The sequence below is a fragment of the Acinonyx jubatus genome, chromosome B1, assembly GCF_027475565.1.
Source record: "Acinonyx jubatus isolate Ajub_Pintada_27869175 chromosome B1, VMU_Ajub_asm_v1.0, whole genome shotgun sequence".
Classification (NCBI taxonomy): domain Eukaryota; kingdom Metazoa; phylum Chordata; class Mammalia; order Carnivora; family Felidae; genus Acinonyx; species Acinonyx jubatus.
Window position 1 is genome coordinate 48,206,572 of NC_069382.1, and position 14,363 is coordinate 48,220,934.

A 14,363-nucleotide genomic window follows, 5' to 3' on the forward strand; every position below is an offset into this window, starting at 1 on the left:
TCCAGTCCCAGATCCATCACTGGCTTGCTTTACCTCAGCTGTCTTCTAGGGAAAATTATTGTTTTTCCAGAACTGGTCCTGGTCATGCATTGCCCCCAACGTTATCACCACAGGGCATCATTTTGATATTTGACTGCCCCTGCCTATTCAGCACACTGCCACCATGTGGAGGCAAGGAGCCAGAAACCTTATGATTCAAGTCGCAAAGGCCAATGAGCACGAAATTACAATTTATGATTAATATCATTGCTCTATTAGCTATGCAACTTTTATGGGACAGGTTTTATGTGTTGCCTTGTGACATTTCTCTTGGTATATTATTTCACTGGTCTTACTTCTCCATAAAAATGAAAAGCTGTTCCAGCTCAGGGACTGAGTTTATTTGAGGTTCCTCAGGACAGCACTTTCTTTGCACATAAAGGTGTAACAAGTTTGTGATTTGCTAATTAAATCGTCATTTTTCTTTATGCCAATGGTTCGTAACTCAGGGCAACTCTGTACCTGAGAATGGCAGTCTCTGGGGACATTTTTAATTGTTATGACTTGGCGTTGGTGTTAGTGGGTGGAGGTCAGGGATGCTATAAACATCCTTCCATGCCCAGGTCAGCACCCCCACATCAAAGAATTATCTGGCCCAAAATGTCAGCTGAGCCTGAGAAATCCTGACCTAGACTAGTGGGTTTTGAGTTTGTTTTTAGCAGTGGAGGCTTTTTTCAAATGAAAGCTGAGGAAGAATTCCAATTGGTTTTTAAAAATTGAACTGCTTTAGTTGAACTGGAGGTGGAAGGTTTAGAGACCCCCCACCTGCACCACATCACCTACCCTCTGTTCATGGATCATTATTTTAAAACCGTAAATCTCTAGAGTTAGACAAACGTCACTGTTTTATAGGGAAGATAATAGGCCCCAAGAAGCAAAAGACCAGTTTAAGGCCACACGACTACGGGTCCTGAACTTCCTATGTGGATGGACTCACATTTAGGCAGGAAAGTAAAATCAATAGCTCCCTCCCACTTCCCAAATTACAATCTAACTAGGGAATCTACTAAGCTATTCACTCAGGCTGTGGAACACTGTAGAGTAGCAGACTCCAAACTCCTGAAGGGCAGGGCCTCTTGTACCTTCGTATTCCCCAGTCCTGGCAAACTGCAGGTGCTTAATAAATGTTTATTAACATAAGAAGAGGCCTGCAAGTCTCAGACCCTACAAGAGGCTCTGGCTGCCGGGATTTGGTAAAGTTGGAGTTGCAGAAGACACAAAAAAGCCAACCTAGAGCAACTGAGCTTAGGCGTGGTGGTACCACAGCCACCCCCACATCCTCCCTCCCCGTGATGAGAACGGGCCTCAGAGCTCAAGTGACACGCCTAAAGTCTCAGGACTTCAAAGTGGCAGCCAGGGACATGTAAACTCATAATACTCTTAGTTTAGGGAAGGCAAGGCTGGCAGCTGGAGAGACAGGGGAGGGGGCAGGGTGTTCTGTTCTCCCTGAAAAGAGGGGAGTCTTTAGTAACTCCTTGTGAGAGAATATCACAAAACCACAAGAATGCAGGGGAGCTGAGGCCAAGCAGAGCAGGCTGGGAACAGTCCCTTCACTTTAACTGGACCTCCTCAGAGCGGGTGTTCTGAGCCAGATCTGCTGGCTCCTCTGTTCTGAGTGGCCTTTGATTGGCTTCCCAGAGTATCATAACTGGCAGCAACCATGGCTCCATCCGGTGAGAGAGACTAGCCGCCTCCCTAGGCTGTTGCTCCCGGGACCCAGCCTGGAACTAGCCAAGGTTGGCAATTCCACTCCAAGAGCTGAAACCCTGTAGAAACAAAGGCCCTCATGGTCGGGCCTGAGCGGACCACCAAGGAGAAGGACACTGGGACTGCCTTTATCTTAAAGAACTGTTAGGGGAGGTCCTGTGGGGAGACACAGAGCCTCAGCTGGGAAGGTAGGAACCTGCTCTCTGGTTCAAATTCTGCCATTCAGTAGTTGTGCGGTCTTGGGCAAATTACTTCCCTTCTCTTAGCCTTTATTTCCTTATCTGTAAAATCCAGGCATAGGCTGATTATCTGTAAGCTGTCATCCTGATTCTATCATCCTGATCTTGACTCAAATCCAGTCCAGAGCTCTGCAGCCCTCAGTCATTCATTTAGCCCAAACCTGCACAAATCCTCCAGTGGATCCTTCTACAGTGCTGGGTTGCTCGTGACTTACCGATACCAGCCCTCCCTCCCAGTCCCCTTCCAGCTCCAGTCTTATGTCTCACCCCCTGTGTTCCCACCCTGTGCTCCTGAGCTCCTTCTGCCTAAAGACACCCTTTCTCTCTCTATCACATGCTTCAGTCCTTCTTATCCTTTGAGCTTCCCCAGGAAGGGTAGTATTTAAGCCCATCCCTAAGTTTTCCAAGCTTGTCTTCTGTGCCTCTCTCCTTACACCCCACACCCATTTCCTCCAGCCACCCAGGAAGACTCATGCTTCCCACAACACGTGGCTCCTTCATTCCTCTGGGTCTTTGCTGCTCCCTGGCCTACAATAGTGCTCAGTGGTCCCATTCTCAACAATCTTCTCTGGTGATACCTGGGCTTAAGTGCCCTCTCTGAAGTTTCCCTCTCATCCAAAAAGAATTCATTGGATAAAGAAGATGTGGTGTATATATATATATATATATGTGTGTGTGTGTGTATATATATATATATATATATATACACATATACATATATATATACATATACATATTATGTGTATATATATATACACATATATATGTGTATATATACACATATATACATATACATATATATACACATATATATACATATATATACATATATACATATATACACATATATATACACACATATATATACACACATATATATATATATATATATATTCATTCAATGGACTATTACTCAGTGATGAAAAAGAATGAATTCTTGCCATTTACAACAATGTGGATGGAACTAGAGTGTATAAGCTAGTGTAGAGTGTATAAGTTAGTCAGAGAAAGACAAATATCACATGATTTCACTCATATGTGGAATTCAAGATAAAAAACAGAGGAACATAAGGGAAGGGAAGCAAAAATAACATAAAAACAGAGAGAGAGACAAACCATGAGAGACTCTTAAATACAGAGAACACACTGAGGGTTGCTGGTGGGGTGTTGGGTGGGGGGATGGGGTAAATGGGTGATGGGCATTAAGGAGGACACTGGTTGGGTGTTATAAGTAAATGATGAATCACTAAATTCTATTACTGAAAAATAAATAAATAAAATATATTTTGATTTAAAAAATCCCATATGTTTAATGCACATCCAAATAGACATCTGGATTTGTAGTCTGTTTTACGTGACTCCATTTTGTTCACTTCTTCTTTATTTTAAATCACATATAATACTATCATATTCTATACTATACTGTGTTATACTAAATAAACATTTACACATTTACATAAATTTTCAAGTATATTGATGTTATTGAGAATTGGTGTTCATACATTGGTTTGCAGTAAAGCATTTAAAAACAAAAACAATTACAAAAAGAAAAGAATTCATTACTATTGCTCTCCTTTTTAAGTAATGTGGTTTGTTAATACGACTAACTGATTCTCTTCTGGACTATAGGACTCCCAAGGGCATGGACTTTGTCTCTCTCTATCCAAAACCCAATACAGAATTGAGTAGATGCTCAGTGGGTGTTCGCTGAAGGAATGAGGTCTCTTTTTGGAGGTAATTTCTACCTGTGAGTGTTCATAGCACCTTGGACTTCTCTTACATCACTTTCTGCTGTGGATTTTGACATCTGTGGGTTTCTTCTCTCCTATTAGACTCTAAGCCCCTTGCAGGAAGGCTCTGTTTCCCATTCAACATTGTTTTATTCTGCTTTCATCTTTTTAGTTGTCAAGATAATACATGTTCATGCAATACACAAAAAATACGGGGGTGTACGTAGTTAAGAGTGCTGGTAATCACAGAAATTCCTGTTAACAGTTGGGTGTGTATCCTTCCTAAAGGCAGGTTTCTACTTTTGCTGTACATTTATTAACACCACACACGCACACACACACACAATGTGCATGCACACACATGTTTCTTAACATTAAAGGTCATGCTCTGCATCTTTTAATTTAGCTTTGTCTAACCATGTAGGATTACAGTGGGGTTTAAGAGCAGAAAGGCTCTCAAGCCATCTTGCCTTTATTAAAATCCCCAGTGTGCTAAAGGGCAAATTATTTCACTGAGAATAGTACCTAGCACAAAGTAAATGCTTGGTATATTATTATTATTATTATTATTATTATTATTATTATTAGCTTAATCTTTGCATCCTCAGTGCAAAGCACATTGTCTTACATATTATACATGTTTGATGAATGAAAAGGAAATGAACAAAGAGATAAATTCTTTAAAATATTTTAACCTCTAATCATTAGGTACAGATCTAACTACTCCAATGCTTTACTCTGGCTGTAGACATATCTGGAGGTGCCTGGCCAGCTCTAATTTCATTTGCCAGGAATTGAACTCCTACCCAAGTTTTGGTTGAAGGGGTAGACTTTCATTTCAACCATCACCTTCAGCACAGCTGACTGCATGCACTAAAGATAGATGCTTAATCCAGAGATTAAGTTAGCTAGGCAGTAATCGATCCCATTTTCCTCCTCAGGAATTTGAACTAAAAGGCATAGAGACTATAGTCAGAGAGTTGTAGGCATATGAACTACAATTCCATTTAAAGACAGGGTTAAGGTGGTCATTTTTCACAATATGGATCCTAAGGGCTAAGTAGAGAAAACTAAGAGAAAAGCAGGGCTCTGCAGAGAACTGCACAGAGAAACAGTCACAAGAGCCATGTAGAAGAAGAGAGAAAAAATAGCTGCTTTTATCCTGATAGGTGGCCCTGAGGCCTGGCTGTGTCTCATGAGATCCTTTGATATTCTTCCGATTAGCGTCTTAACTTGGGGTTGCTTCAGCAGGTCTCTGTTCCTTGCAACTACACACGGTAGCAGCCTCCTCATTCCTTGGTGCTGGACCGTAAGCTTCTCTACCTTGTACTCAACTCTTGGCCTCCCTTTCCCCCTCTGTCTGTATTTCCTCAGCTTCCTTCTAGACCAATCTATTGCTGGTCCTTCCCCTGATCACACACTCTTGTTCTAACTTCCAGGTCTGCCTCATGATTCGTCTCTCCCCAGTGTCTCTGGCCACACACATTCTGCCATTGCCCTGAGGCTTAGAACCTAGAAAGTAGAAGAATTTAACTCCAGTGAGCTCATAAAATCCCTTGGTTGCTTTAGAAAGGGTGGAGGAGTTAAGCAAAGAGGACATGAAGCCACGTGAAAGAGAATCACCTTTTTCCACATCTCATCCCTCTTGCTGTTGAAGTCGCCGGTGCCCGGAATGTCCACCAACACAACCCCTTCTGGAATCATCTCTGATTTGGGAAGAGTCACTTCCACATGTTTGATCAAGGGCCAAATTTGTGTCTCAGCTGATTCGCCATCCAAGTCTCTCCTGTGCGTCCGGATGTAAGGGTCCAGCTTGACAGACAGCTCTTCTGCCTGAGGAAGAAGGACACAATCACACACACCAGACATTCTCTCAGCTCCTCTGTCCTGGATCGCCTATGATCCAGGTTCAGTGAAGGTACACCAATAGTGGTAAGAAGCAGCACTGGACAATGGGCACCAGAAGACCTTATCCAGTTTTCAAGAGCCAGAAAGGACCCTGGAGATCAGAAAGTGCAAGCTCCTTAACTTACAGATGAAGAAACCACAGTCAGTTAGAACAGAGCTTCAGTAAAGCTATAGTTTCACTGGATAATAATTTCATCTTCTAAATTCCATTTCAGTTCCTTTTTTCTTTAAGTTCCTTTTAACTTATTTTGAGAGAGAGAGTGTGCGTGGCCGAGGCAGAGAGAGATGGAGAGAGATAATCCCAAGCTGGCTCTGCATTGTCAGTGCAGACCGTGATGCGGGGCTTAATCCCAGAAACCCTGAGATCATGACCTGAGCAGAAATAAAGAGTCGGATGCTTCACCAAGTGAGCCACCCAGGCGCCTCCCGTTTCGATTCTAAAATTAATGTGATTAATGATCAGGGAACCAAAGGCAAGCTGAGGGCAAAGCACAAGCTAATACCTCACAACACTTCCCCCCCTCCTCCGCCTCTCTGGTGGGATATGTGTGATATTCTTCAGCCACTCTTCGCTGCCCAAGAACAAAGGGAAGGCAAAAAACATATGGTTACCTGATAGAGATCACAGCCATGCAGGACATGAGTCTCCATCGGTTTATAAATGTCTTAGTAAATTACAAGAAAAAGGCAATCTTATCAATAGCTTAACTTCCAGAAACCTATAGACTCAGTTTCCTGGAGGCCTAACATTCCCCTCCCCTCCATAGTGATATGGGGAACAAAGGCAAGAAGGAAATGGTAAAGTCAAATTTCCTTATAACCTGCACCCCATTGACAAATACTGGAGGTAGGCAGAGTAAAACATTCATTCCTCTAGGAACTCCCCACTGTCTTAATGTTAATGCATTATTAGAGAAAAAACGTTAGCTTGACAATAGCTAGGCCTCCAGTATCTTGTGAATCTTCTTTAACATATGAAAGTCCTTTTGGAAACACCCTTTTTCCTTACCTCCCCCAGCTCCCAGGTATATAATCAGCTACCCCTCACACTTAGAATGCAGCTCTTTCTGCTTCTTCCTGTCCCCATGCTTTAAGAAAATCACCTTTTTGTACCAAAGATATCTCAAGAATTCTTTCTTGGCCATCGGCTCCGGACCCCCCCCCCAACCACTCCAAAACCACATCAATTAATATGCAATCTAAATTTTGGAGACAGAGTATTCTTCCCACATGGCTAATGCAAACATTTGGATTACCAGAAGTCCCCGACTACAGAAAATTGATAGTGATATGGTGACCATATTTGCCAAATTAATAATTGATCTGAAATTGATCTTTAAAAAGGGTTTTAAAATTTCTCCTCCTAGTACAAGAAATATCTTGACATGTAGGCATTTCCAGAATGTTTTAATGATGGTGGGTTGGATGGGGAATTGTTCTCAGCCCATTGTTTCTTCTACCTAAACATATCTTCAGACAGTGACACATTCAGGCCAGCAACTATGTGTGTGGCAGCAAATCTTTACTGGGCTACCACTTCAGAGGACGGGAGATTTGGGATGTATGGTGCACATTGTTTTGTTTTGTTTTGTTTTGTTTTCAATGTTTATTTATTTTTTGAGAGAGAGCAAGCATGAGCAGGGGAAGGGCAGAGAGAGAGGGAGACACAGAATCCGAAGCAGGCTCCAGGCTCTGAGCTGTCAGCACAGAGCCCGACGCGGGGCTTGAACTCACCAACCATGAGATCATGACCTGAGCCAAAGTCAGATGCTTAACTGACTGAGCCACCCAGGTGTCCCTGGTGGTCATTGTTAATAAACATCTATAGAATAATCATGAAAGAAAGATAAGAATGGGAATTTTTTTTAATGTTTATTTATTTTTTAGAGAGAGAGAGAGAGAGAATGAATGGGGCAGGGGCATAGAGAGAGGGGGACAGAGGATCTGAAGCAGGCTTCATGGTGACAGCAGAGAGCCTGATGTAGGGCTTGAATTCATGAACCTTGAGATCACTACCTGAGCTGAAGTCAGACGCTTAACGGACTGAACCACCCAGGTGCCCCAAAACTGGAAATTCTTAAAAGAGTTGGGTTTAAATCAAGGGATTTGATGCAATGTGTGTAGGGAGTCACAGAATTCATCAATTCTAATCAAATAACAGGAAATTGTGAAAGAAATGATGATAAAAGTTCTTTAAGATATTTAAAAATAAAGCAGAGGAGCACCCAGGTGGCTCACTCGGTTAAGCAGCTGACTTCAGCTCAGGTCATGATCTCACAGTTTGTGAGTTCGAGGCCCACGTTGGGCTCCGTGCTGACAGCTCAGAGCTTGGAGCGCACTTCGGATTCTGTGTCTCCCTCTCACGCTGCTCCTCCCCTGCTCATGCTGTGTGTCTCTCTCTCTCAAAAGTAAATAAACGTTAAAAAATAGTAATAAAGCAGATACATTAAGGGCAATGTGAAAGAACAAACATGGGCTTGAGAAGTCCCTTTGTGTAAGAAGGCTCAACCCAATAAATTGGCTCAGGATAAATCATTCTAGGAGGCAGACTCAGCTTCCTTCATTGTAGTCTGGAACCTCGGACACAAACCCAATCTGTGCTCTCACTCACTGAGATGTAATTGTATTTCAATGAATATTTCCACTCCTTGTTTCAACCCTAAATTTGTAATACTGGGAAGGGATATTTCTAAATACAGAATATTGAAGAAATGGATACTGATACCTTGGTGTAACTTAGTTGGTGTTAAGTTGTGTGTATGCAGATAAAGTAATCAGTTTTATAATCATTGTATTTCTTTGGACATGCTCAGTCTATGTTTTAGACATAGTAATTATTCTGAACAGTAATACCCATTTAAATATAAAGTGACTATTTGATTTCCTAGCTATACAAGAGCTAAGTGACTTGAAAGATTTCATTTATTTGACTTCTAAGTGTGCCTGGCCAAGTATTTAAAAATTTTTGAGAGAACTGAATATATTAAATTTGAACTATAATATAAAAAGTCTAAGGAAATTTGATTAATTATATAAGTAGTGTGAGCTATTTAAGGAGGATTTGCTATGTTAAATTTAGGATGTAATTGAATGCTAAATTTTAGAACAAGTGTAAGTAATTGTTCTTATTTTATACAAAAAAAAATGCCGGATTTATAAATAGAATAGCAACATTTTAAAAATGAATTTTAAGAAACAAAAAAACCCCTAGGTTTTAAATATATAATTTCAGTAAGTTACACATTAGTTCTACAAGTCTTAAATTTACAATGAAATGTAATTTAATAAGATGGATATTGATTATAAAAGTGAGGAGAGAGTTGTTCTACTATATCCAATATCCATCCTGTCCTCTGTCTGTGCTAGCTGAATAGTGTTTGTCTGTCTGCACAGCCAATCACAACACATCTGCTTCTTGCTTTAGACTCCCTTTCAGCTAGGAAAGGCCATGTGCCCGAACCAGAGGCCAGTTCTGAAAAAAAATCTACCCAGAAATTTGTTGGGGGTGTTTTTGAGAAAGCTTTTACTTTCCAAGGAAAGGGGAGATGTGTTTGATGCCAACTTTTTATCCTTTTCTTTCTGCCATGAAGCCAGCTGTGAAGTCTAGCACCTCAGTAGCAATCTTGTGACTATGAGGCAATAAGTATGATGAACGGCCAAGGGAACTCAGGAGGTGTTGATCTTGATATTGTTGAGCCACTGAACCAACCCACAAACTCAACCGCTTCCAGACTCTTATGTGAGAAAATGAATAAATCCTTATTCATTTAAGCCATTGTAAATTGGGTGTTTTTTTTTTTTTAACATCTGCAGCCCAAAGCATCCTTAATTAATCCTCAAGCAACTATAAATAGTCTTTCCTGTGCACAAAAGATCTCCCATTCAGACACTAAAATTTCTCATTTGACAGCCATAAATAACGAAAAAGAACTTGGTCAGGGATGCTTCTGATTTGGGTATCAACTTATTTCCAATAAAAACACCGTGCCTTGAGCAAATCTCCTAAATGGATTCAATTATTATACTTGAGACACATGATAAAATCAAGAAAAAAAATCTTGGAGCTACCTCTTCTGCCTTGAGGGTGATGATTCTGGATGTGGGAATCTTCCCTTTGGGCTTTGCCCTTAGTAACTCTTCATAGTTCTTCCTTTCCGCCCCATTTCCATAAAGCATTTGTAGCTTCCAGATGGCTTCCTCCACTGCATCATCCCTGTCCCATGCATCTGCCTCTTCTCTGTCCAGTTCCTCTGTCCTGTGCAGGAGTTTAGTCAAGTTCTTCAGCTCTTCCTTCCACTCCTGCCAAGGGAGAGCAGGGCCAAGTCTCTCAAAACACAGATACAGAAAACCACGACAAAGGGAGGAGGCCATTGTTCTGGGGAGTGGGTGGCAGGAGGAGACTTCATATTCAGGAAATCTAAAATCATTTAATCCAACAAGAGATCATCTAATCCAAACCCCTTGTTTTGTCAGTGAGGAAACCGGGAGCCAAAGAGGGAAATGGTTTGCCCAAAGTCCCATAACAATAGTGACAGGATGCAGGCTAAAACCCCCATCTCGCTCCACTGAGCTTTCTCATTCTGTACTATGTTCTTTCCATTTAACAAAGGCCTAAATTCTATTTACAAAGAATATCATGTTAATCTCTAAATGAGAGGGAGAAGGAAAGAGAGCAAAGGAAGGAAAGAAGAGGGGGAAGGAGGAAAGAGAGGAGGGAGAGAGAGAAAAACAGGAAGGGTAAACAGGAAGGAAGGAAGCAAGGAAGGAAGGAGACACTTACTTGGTCAGAGAGAAGGTGGATTTTGGCCTCGTATTGTTCACAGCAGCCTGAGCTCACTTGTACAATACACGATGTACATATACTTTCTCCAGACACTGGTAGAAACATTGCTTGCTGGATGATGGCATTGATCAGGGAGCTCTTCCCAGCCCCTGTGCTTCCAAATAATCCAATGTAGATTGGGTCCAACGATGGTTTTTCAATCAAGGCAAGTAGCCTGTTTCTAGATTGGTTTTTAAATGTACATTGTCATGGTCAGCAAAGCACAGTGGGAAGAGTATCAAAACAGAACATGAAGGACCTGAGTTTGAATCCTAGGCAAGTCGTACATCTTTTTGAGTCTCCACTATTTTCTTGATCAAAGGAGAATATTAGTCCCTGTTTACTACATAGTTGTCATGAGGATCAAAAAATATTATGCAAAAAGTAAGTACCATTACTTGGAAATGATAATTCTATACAAGCTCTGTAATTCCTATATAGATATGAAGCAATTTTGCTTGTGTCCTGTGGAAATTACATACTCTGGTTCCTAGATATAAAGTTTGGGCAGAGGTAAGTATTGCTGAGAGCAACACAGAGTCTTATTGAGCAGGAGATTCAGCCCTGTCACCAATCAAGTCCCTCTAGTCATCTGAGCCCAGCAGTTGAGGGCACAGGCTAAAGTTTCACACAGCTTGGATTGGATTCATGCCCTTTCACTTACCAACAGTGTGATTTTGGTCAATGTCTTCTTGGCCTCTCTAAGCCACAATTTCAGTAAAACTGGGATGATACTAATAGTTCCTGCTTTATAGGGGTATTGGGACAATTAAATGAAATTTGATATATGTACTTAGCAGGTTATCTAGCAACAGTGGCAACCCAATGAATGTCAACTATCAGTATAAACAATAATAGCCCATAGCTATATGACTTTTTAGCCTCCTTTCCTTAGTTTCTAATTGAAAATCCCCTTTCATTGTTGGAGAAAAGCATCTACAGTAACATAAGGAAAGACATGGAAGGAAGATTTTATGATAGCTGATATCAGACTCACATGAGATACTTGACTCCATTAGGAATGCTGTCATCCAGGAAGACAGAATGAATAAGTTTCTGATAAGTATTGCTCAAAACCCTTCTGGTCCGTGACTCCAGTTTTTCATCTGGAATCAATAGGGATGTATTACCTGGGATGTACCTGGCAGGGATCAAGTACTAGGTCTCCAAAAGAGGAATGTGCTCAATACGTCAGAGAAAGGGAATAAAAAAGAAATGAAATGAAAAGCCAATTAAATATGAAAGCAAGTTATCTGACACTACAGATACTAGTTCATGGGAGATGGCAATTATTGATTGTGAAAGCCTCTCAAGGAGCTAGCCTGCTCTGAAACTCCTTGTTACAGAAGTCAGCATAGGCTTTGTCATGGGTTATAGCCCTTCTAGATTCTTCTCTCTTGTGGTCATAAAAAGAAAACTTGCAAGGCCGTCATATTAATACTCACCAAGGCACCAAATCAACCATTTTCACAATCTTTGTTCTAATCAGGAAGAGGTTATTCTGATAACAACCCTCCTATCCAGAGACTCCTACAGATGAATTGTCAAATTATAGATCTCTGCAGAGACTCTGAAGCCCCCTTTTCTGGATCAGGATGATTTGACTATGTTTCATCCTTCTTTCCAATTTGACCTTCTCTTTCCTTGAGCATTTTAACACATTTGGAAAAGGACAGAGCCACATTAAAACAAGCTCCACAGCAGTTTCATGACACTCACATTCCTTAAGAGCACTTTGTTCCACGGAGGGAAATGCTCGGAACCGCTGGTCTCTATCTGAACGTCTTCTTTTTTTCATTGGCTCTTTAAATAAATCATCATCAACTAGAGATAAACAGAGATTATATAAAGTTAAAGATCCTGGGGCATAGTATACTTGCCTGACCTCTATCAACACACAAACCCAAAGAATCTAAGAAGGCTCCTGCCAGCTCTGTATGCGTAAAGTCATTCCAGAAGCAGGCACCATTGGGCCGTTCCAGTCTGGTCCCTACTTCCCGGATTCACAGAACTTCGCATCTAGATCTGAAGTGCAGAGTCCAAAATATCTCCCCAGAACATATGTTGACATTAAATGACAGGTTTGGAAACCCTAAGAAGTCAAAATGGCTGGATATTCTTCACTATATGCCAATTGTGTACAGAGAAACCCAAGAGAGGACTAAGTGTGGGGTGAAGAAAGGCCTCTGGGAGGTCGTTTCAAACTGGGAAAGAAATTGATCAGGAGCAGAATGCAGAGGAAAGAATCGGCCACATGACCAGGGCAAACCACTTCTTGACCATCTATGAGATGAGAGGGCTGACAAAAATATATGCAATGTAATAATTCAGGAGGATGTTCTACCAGTGCACGCCCTTCAGAGGTTAAATTTGGGAGAATTTTCCCCCTTCCTCACTGAAAGTCATTAGCAGCTGCTTCCTTACACAAATAAGAATAGAAATCCCCATGAAGCAAAACTTTGTAGTTCTCCCAAGATTTATTCACTTTAATGGGTTTCCTTTGGTTATGAAGTGAAGGGCTGGTAGGGTCCATAATTCTCTGGAAAGGGTACAACCAAAACATTGTGTTCTGGATGAGTTTTAGAAAATACCCCCTGGCAGTATCCACATGGTTAGAAAAGGGTGATAAGTGGGTCTTTGGAGTCAAGGTCATTGGAAATGATCCTAACCCAGTGCTCCTGGGCTTGGCTCGTGCCTTGGGAAATGGCCATGAGATGAACCTGAAGAATTGATCCTCAAGAGTCATGGCTCATGGAAGGGTATGAGCCCGCAAAGCTGAGCATGATATTGGGAGGTCATATTCCCTGAGGAACCACAGAGAAGAAGGCTCACATCAGGACCCAGGAGAGCAACCTGCAAGGTACAGCCTCCACTACTGGGCTCCAGACAGCAGGTCTTCCAGATAGTCCAGCCAGCCCTCCCTCTCTGCTCAGCCTTATGGCTTCCAGAACAAATCCTGCCATGTCCTGGAGCCAGCTCACACCCCATAAAGTATTGCAGTGCAGAAAGGTGCTCTTTGCCAAACCTGGAATCTCTGCCACCTCATATGCTCATGCAGTGACAGGGTGTTGAAAGAGCTTGTATTTCAGACCCTCTATCTGAGACATTCTAACTTCTTAACTCAGCTCAACTCAAAGATTTCATCATGCCTTAGTTTAAGGACCGCATTAGAATTAAATACCAAGTTGCTGGCTCAGTGGTTGGAGCTGGAGAAGGAAGAGGCAGAGAAGAAAAGAATATACCACTCAGGCCCTTAGACAAGCTACAGGCTGACGAATACTTTAGCCTGTGCTACAAGAAGGTATCTGTGTGTGGAAAGTAAAGGATGTCGGGCCTTGATCTCAACTTTGTTAACTCAGGAAATCTTTTGTGTGAATGATATTTGCACATCTTAGCCACATGTATAAAACAAGGGACATGCCCATGTATCCATGGCCTTCATTTCAATTTTACAGGAACTGGCAAGAAATCTGATAAAAGCTTGAAAGTTTATTCCTCAACTAAAGCAAAGGCTAGGAAGTCAGACAAAACAGCAGGATGTGAAACTTTTTCTTCAATTGCTAAAATGAAAAACCACTTGGAAAGGAGAAAGTAGTCTATCTTGGACTTAGACCATTTAAGGGTAGTATTTCTATTTAAATTGTAACTGGAATGAACTGGCCTGAACTGGCCACATCTCTTCTCATTCCCTGTAACTGCTCAAGCACTCCCTCCCCTTTCCCAGCATTTTACACTGAATCACCCAAGAAAAAGAGCAGTAAGGTTGGGTGGGGGCAAGCCAAAGAAGTAAACCTAGTCTACTGCCGCTGTTACTTCTTGCTGCCACAAGGTGTCACTTTAAAAAACTGATCCCCAGCCACCTAACACAAGATACAGGTTCATTGCTGATCCAGAGGGTTGCCAGAGACTGCCATGGCT

The 14,363-nt window shown here is 41.6% G+C and overlaps 1 protein-coding gene across 12 annotated transcripts in view; it reads right to left on the minus strand.

Annotated features, from left to right (window-relative positions):
• The window catches only part of NUGGC (nuclear GTPase, germinal center associated), a 55,818-nt gene that overhangs the window by 30,083 nt on the left and 11,372 nt on the right, over positions 1 to 14,363 (minus strand). For 11 of the 12 annotated variants that reach the window (XM_027069967.2, XM_027069942.2, XM_015088021.3 and 8 more), the window contains 5 exons: positions 12,165 to 12,269; positions 11,443 to 11,551; positions 10,404 to 10,626; positions 9,692 to 9,922; positions 5,339 to 5,548 (listed from right to left, as the gene is read on the minus strand). In XM_027069967.2, the coding sequence (XP_026925768.1) occupies positions 5,339 to 5,548; positions 9,692 to 9,922; positions 10,404 to 10,626; positions 11,443 to 11,551; positions 12,165 to 12,269 (878 nt within the window). The remainder of the gene's footprint in view (positions 1 to 5,338; positions 5,549 to 9,691; positions 9,923 to 10,403; positions 10,627 to 11,442; positions 11,552 to 12,164; positions 12,270 to 14,363) is intronic. The other variant, XM_053216649.1, reaches the window with a different exon arrangement.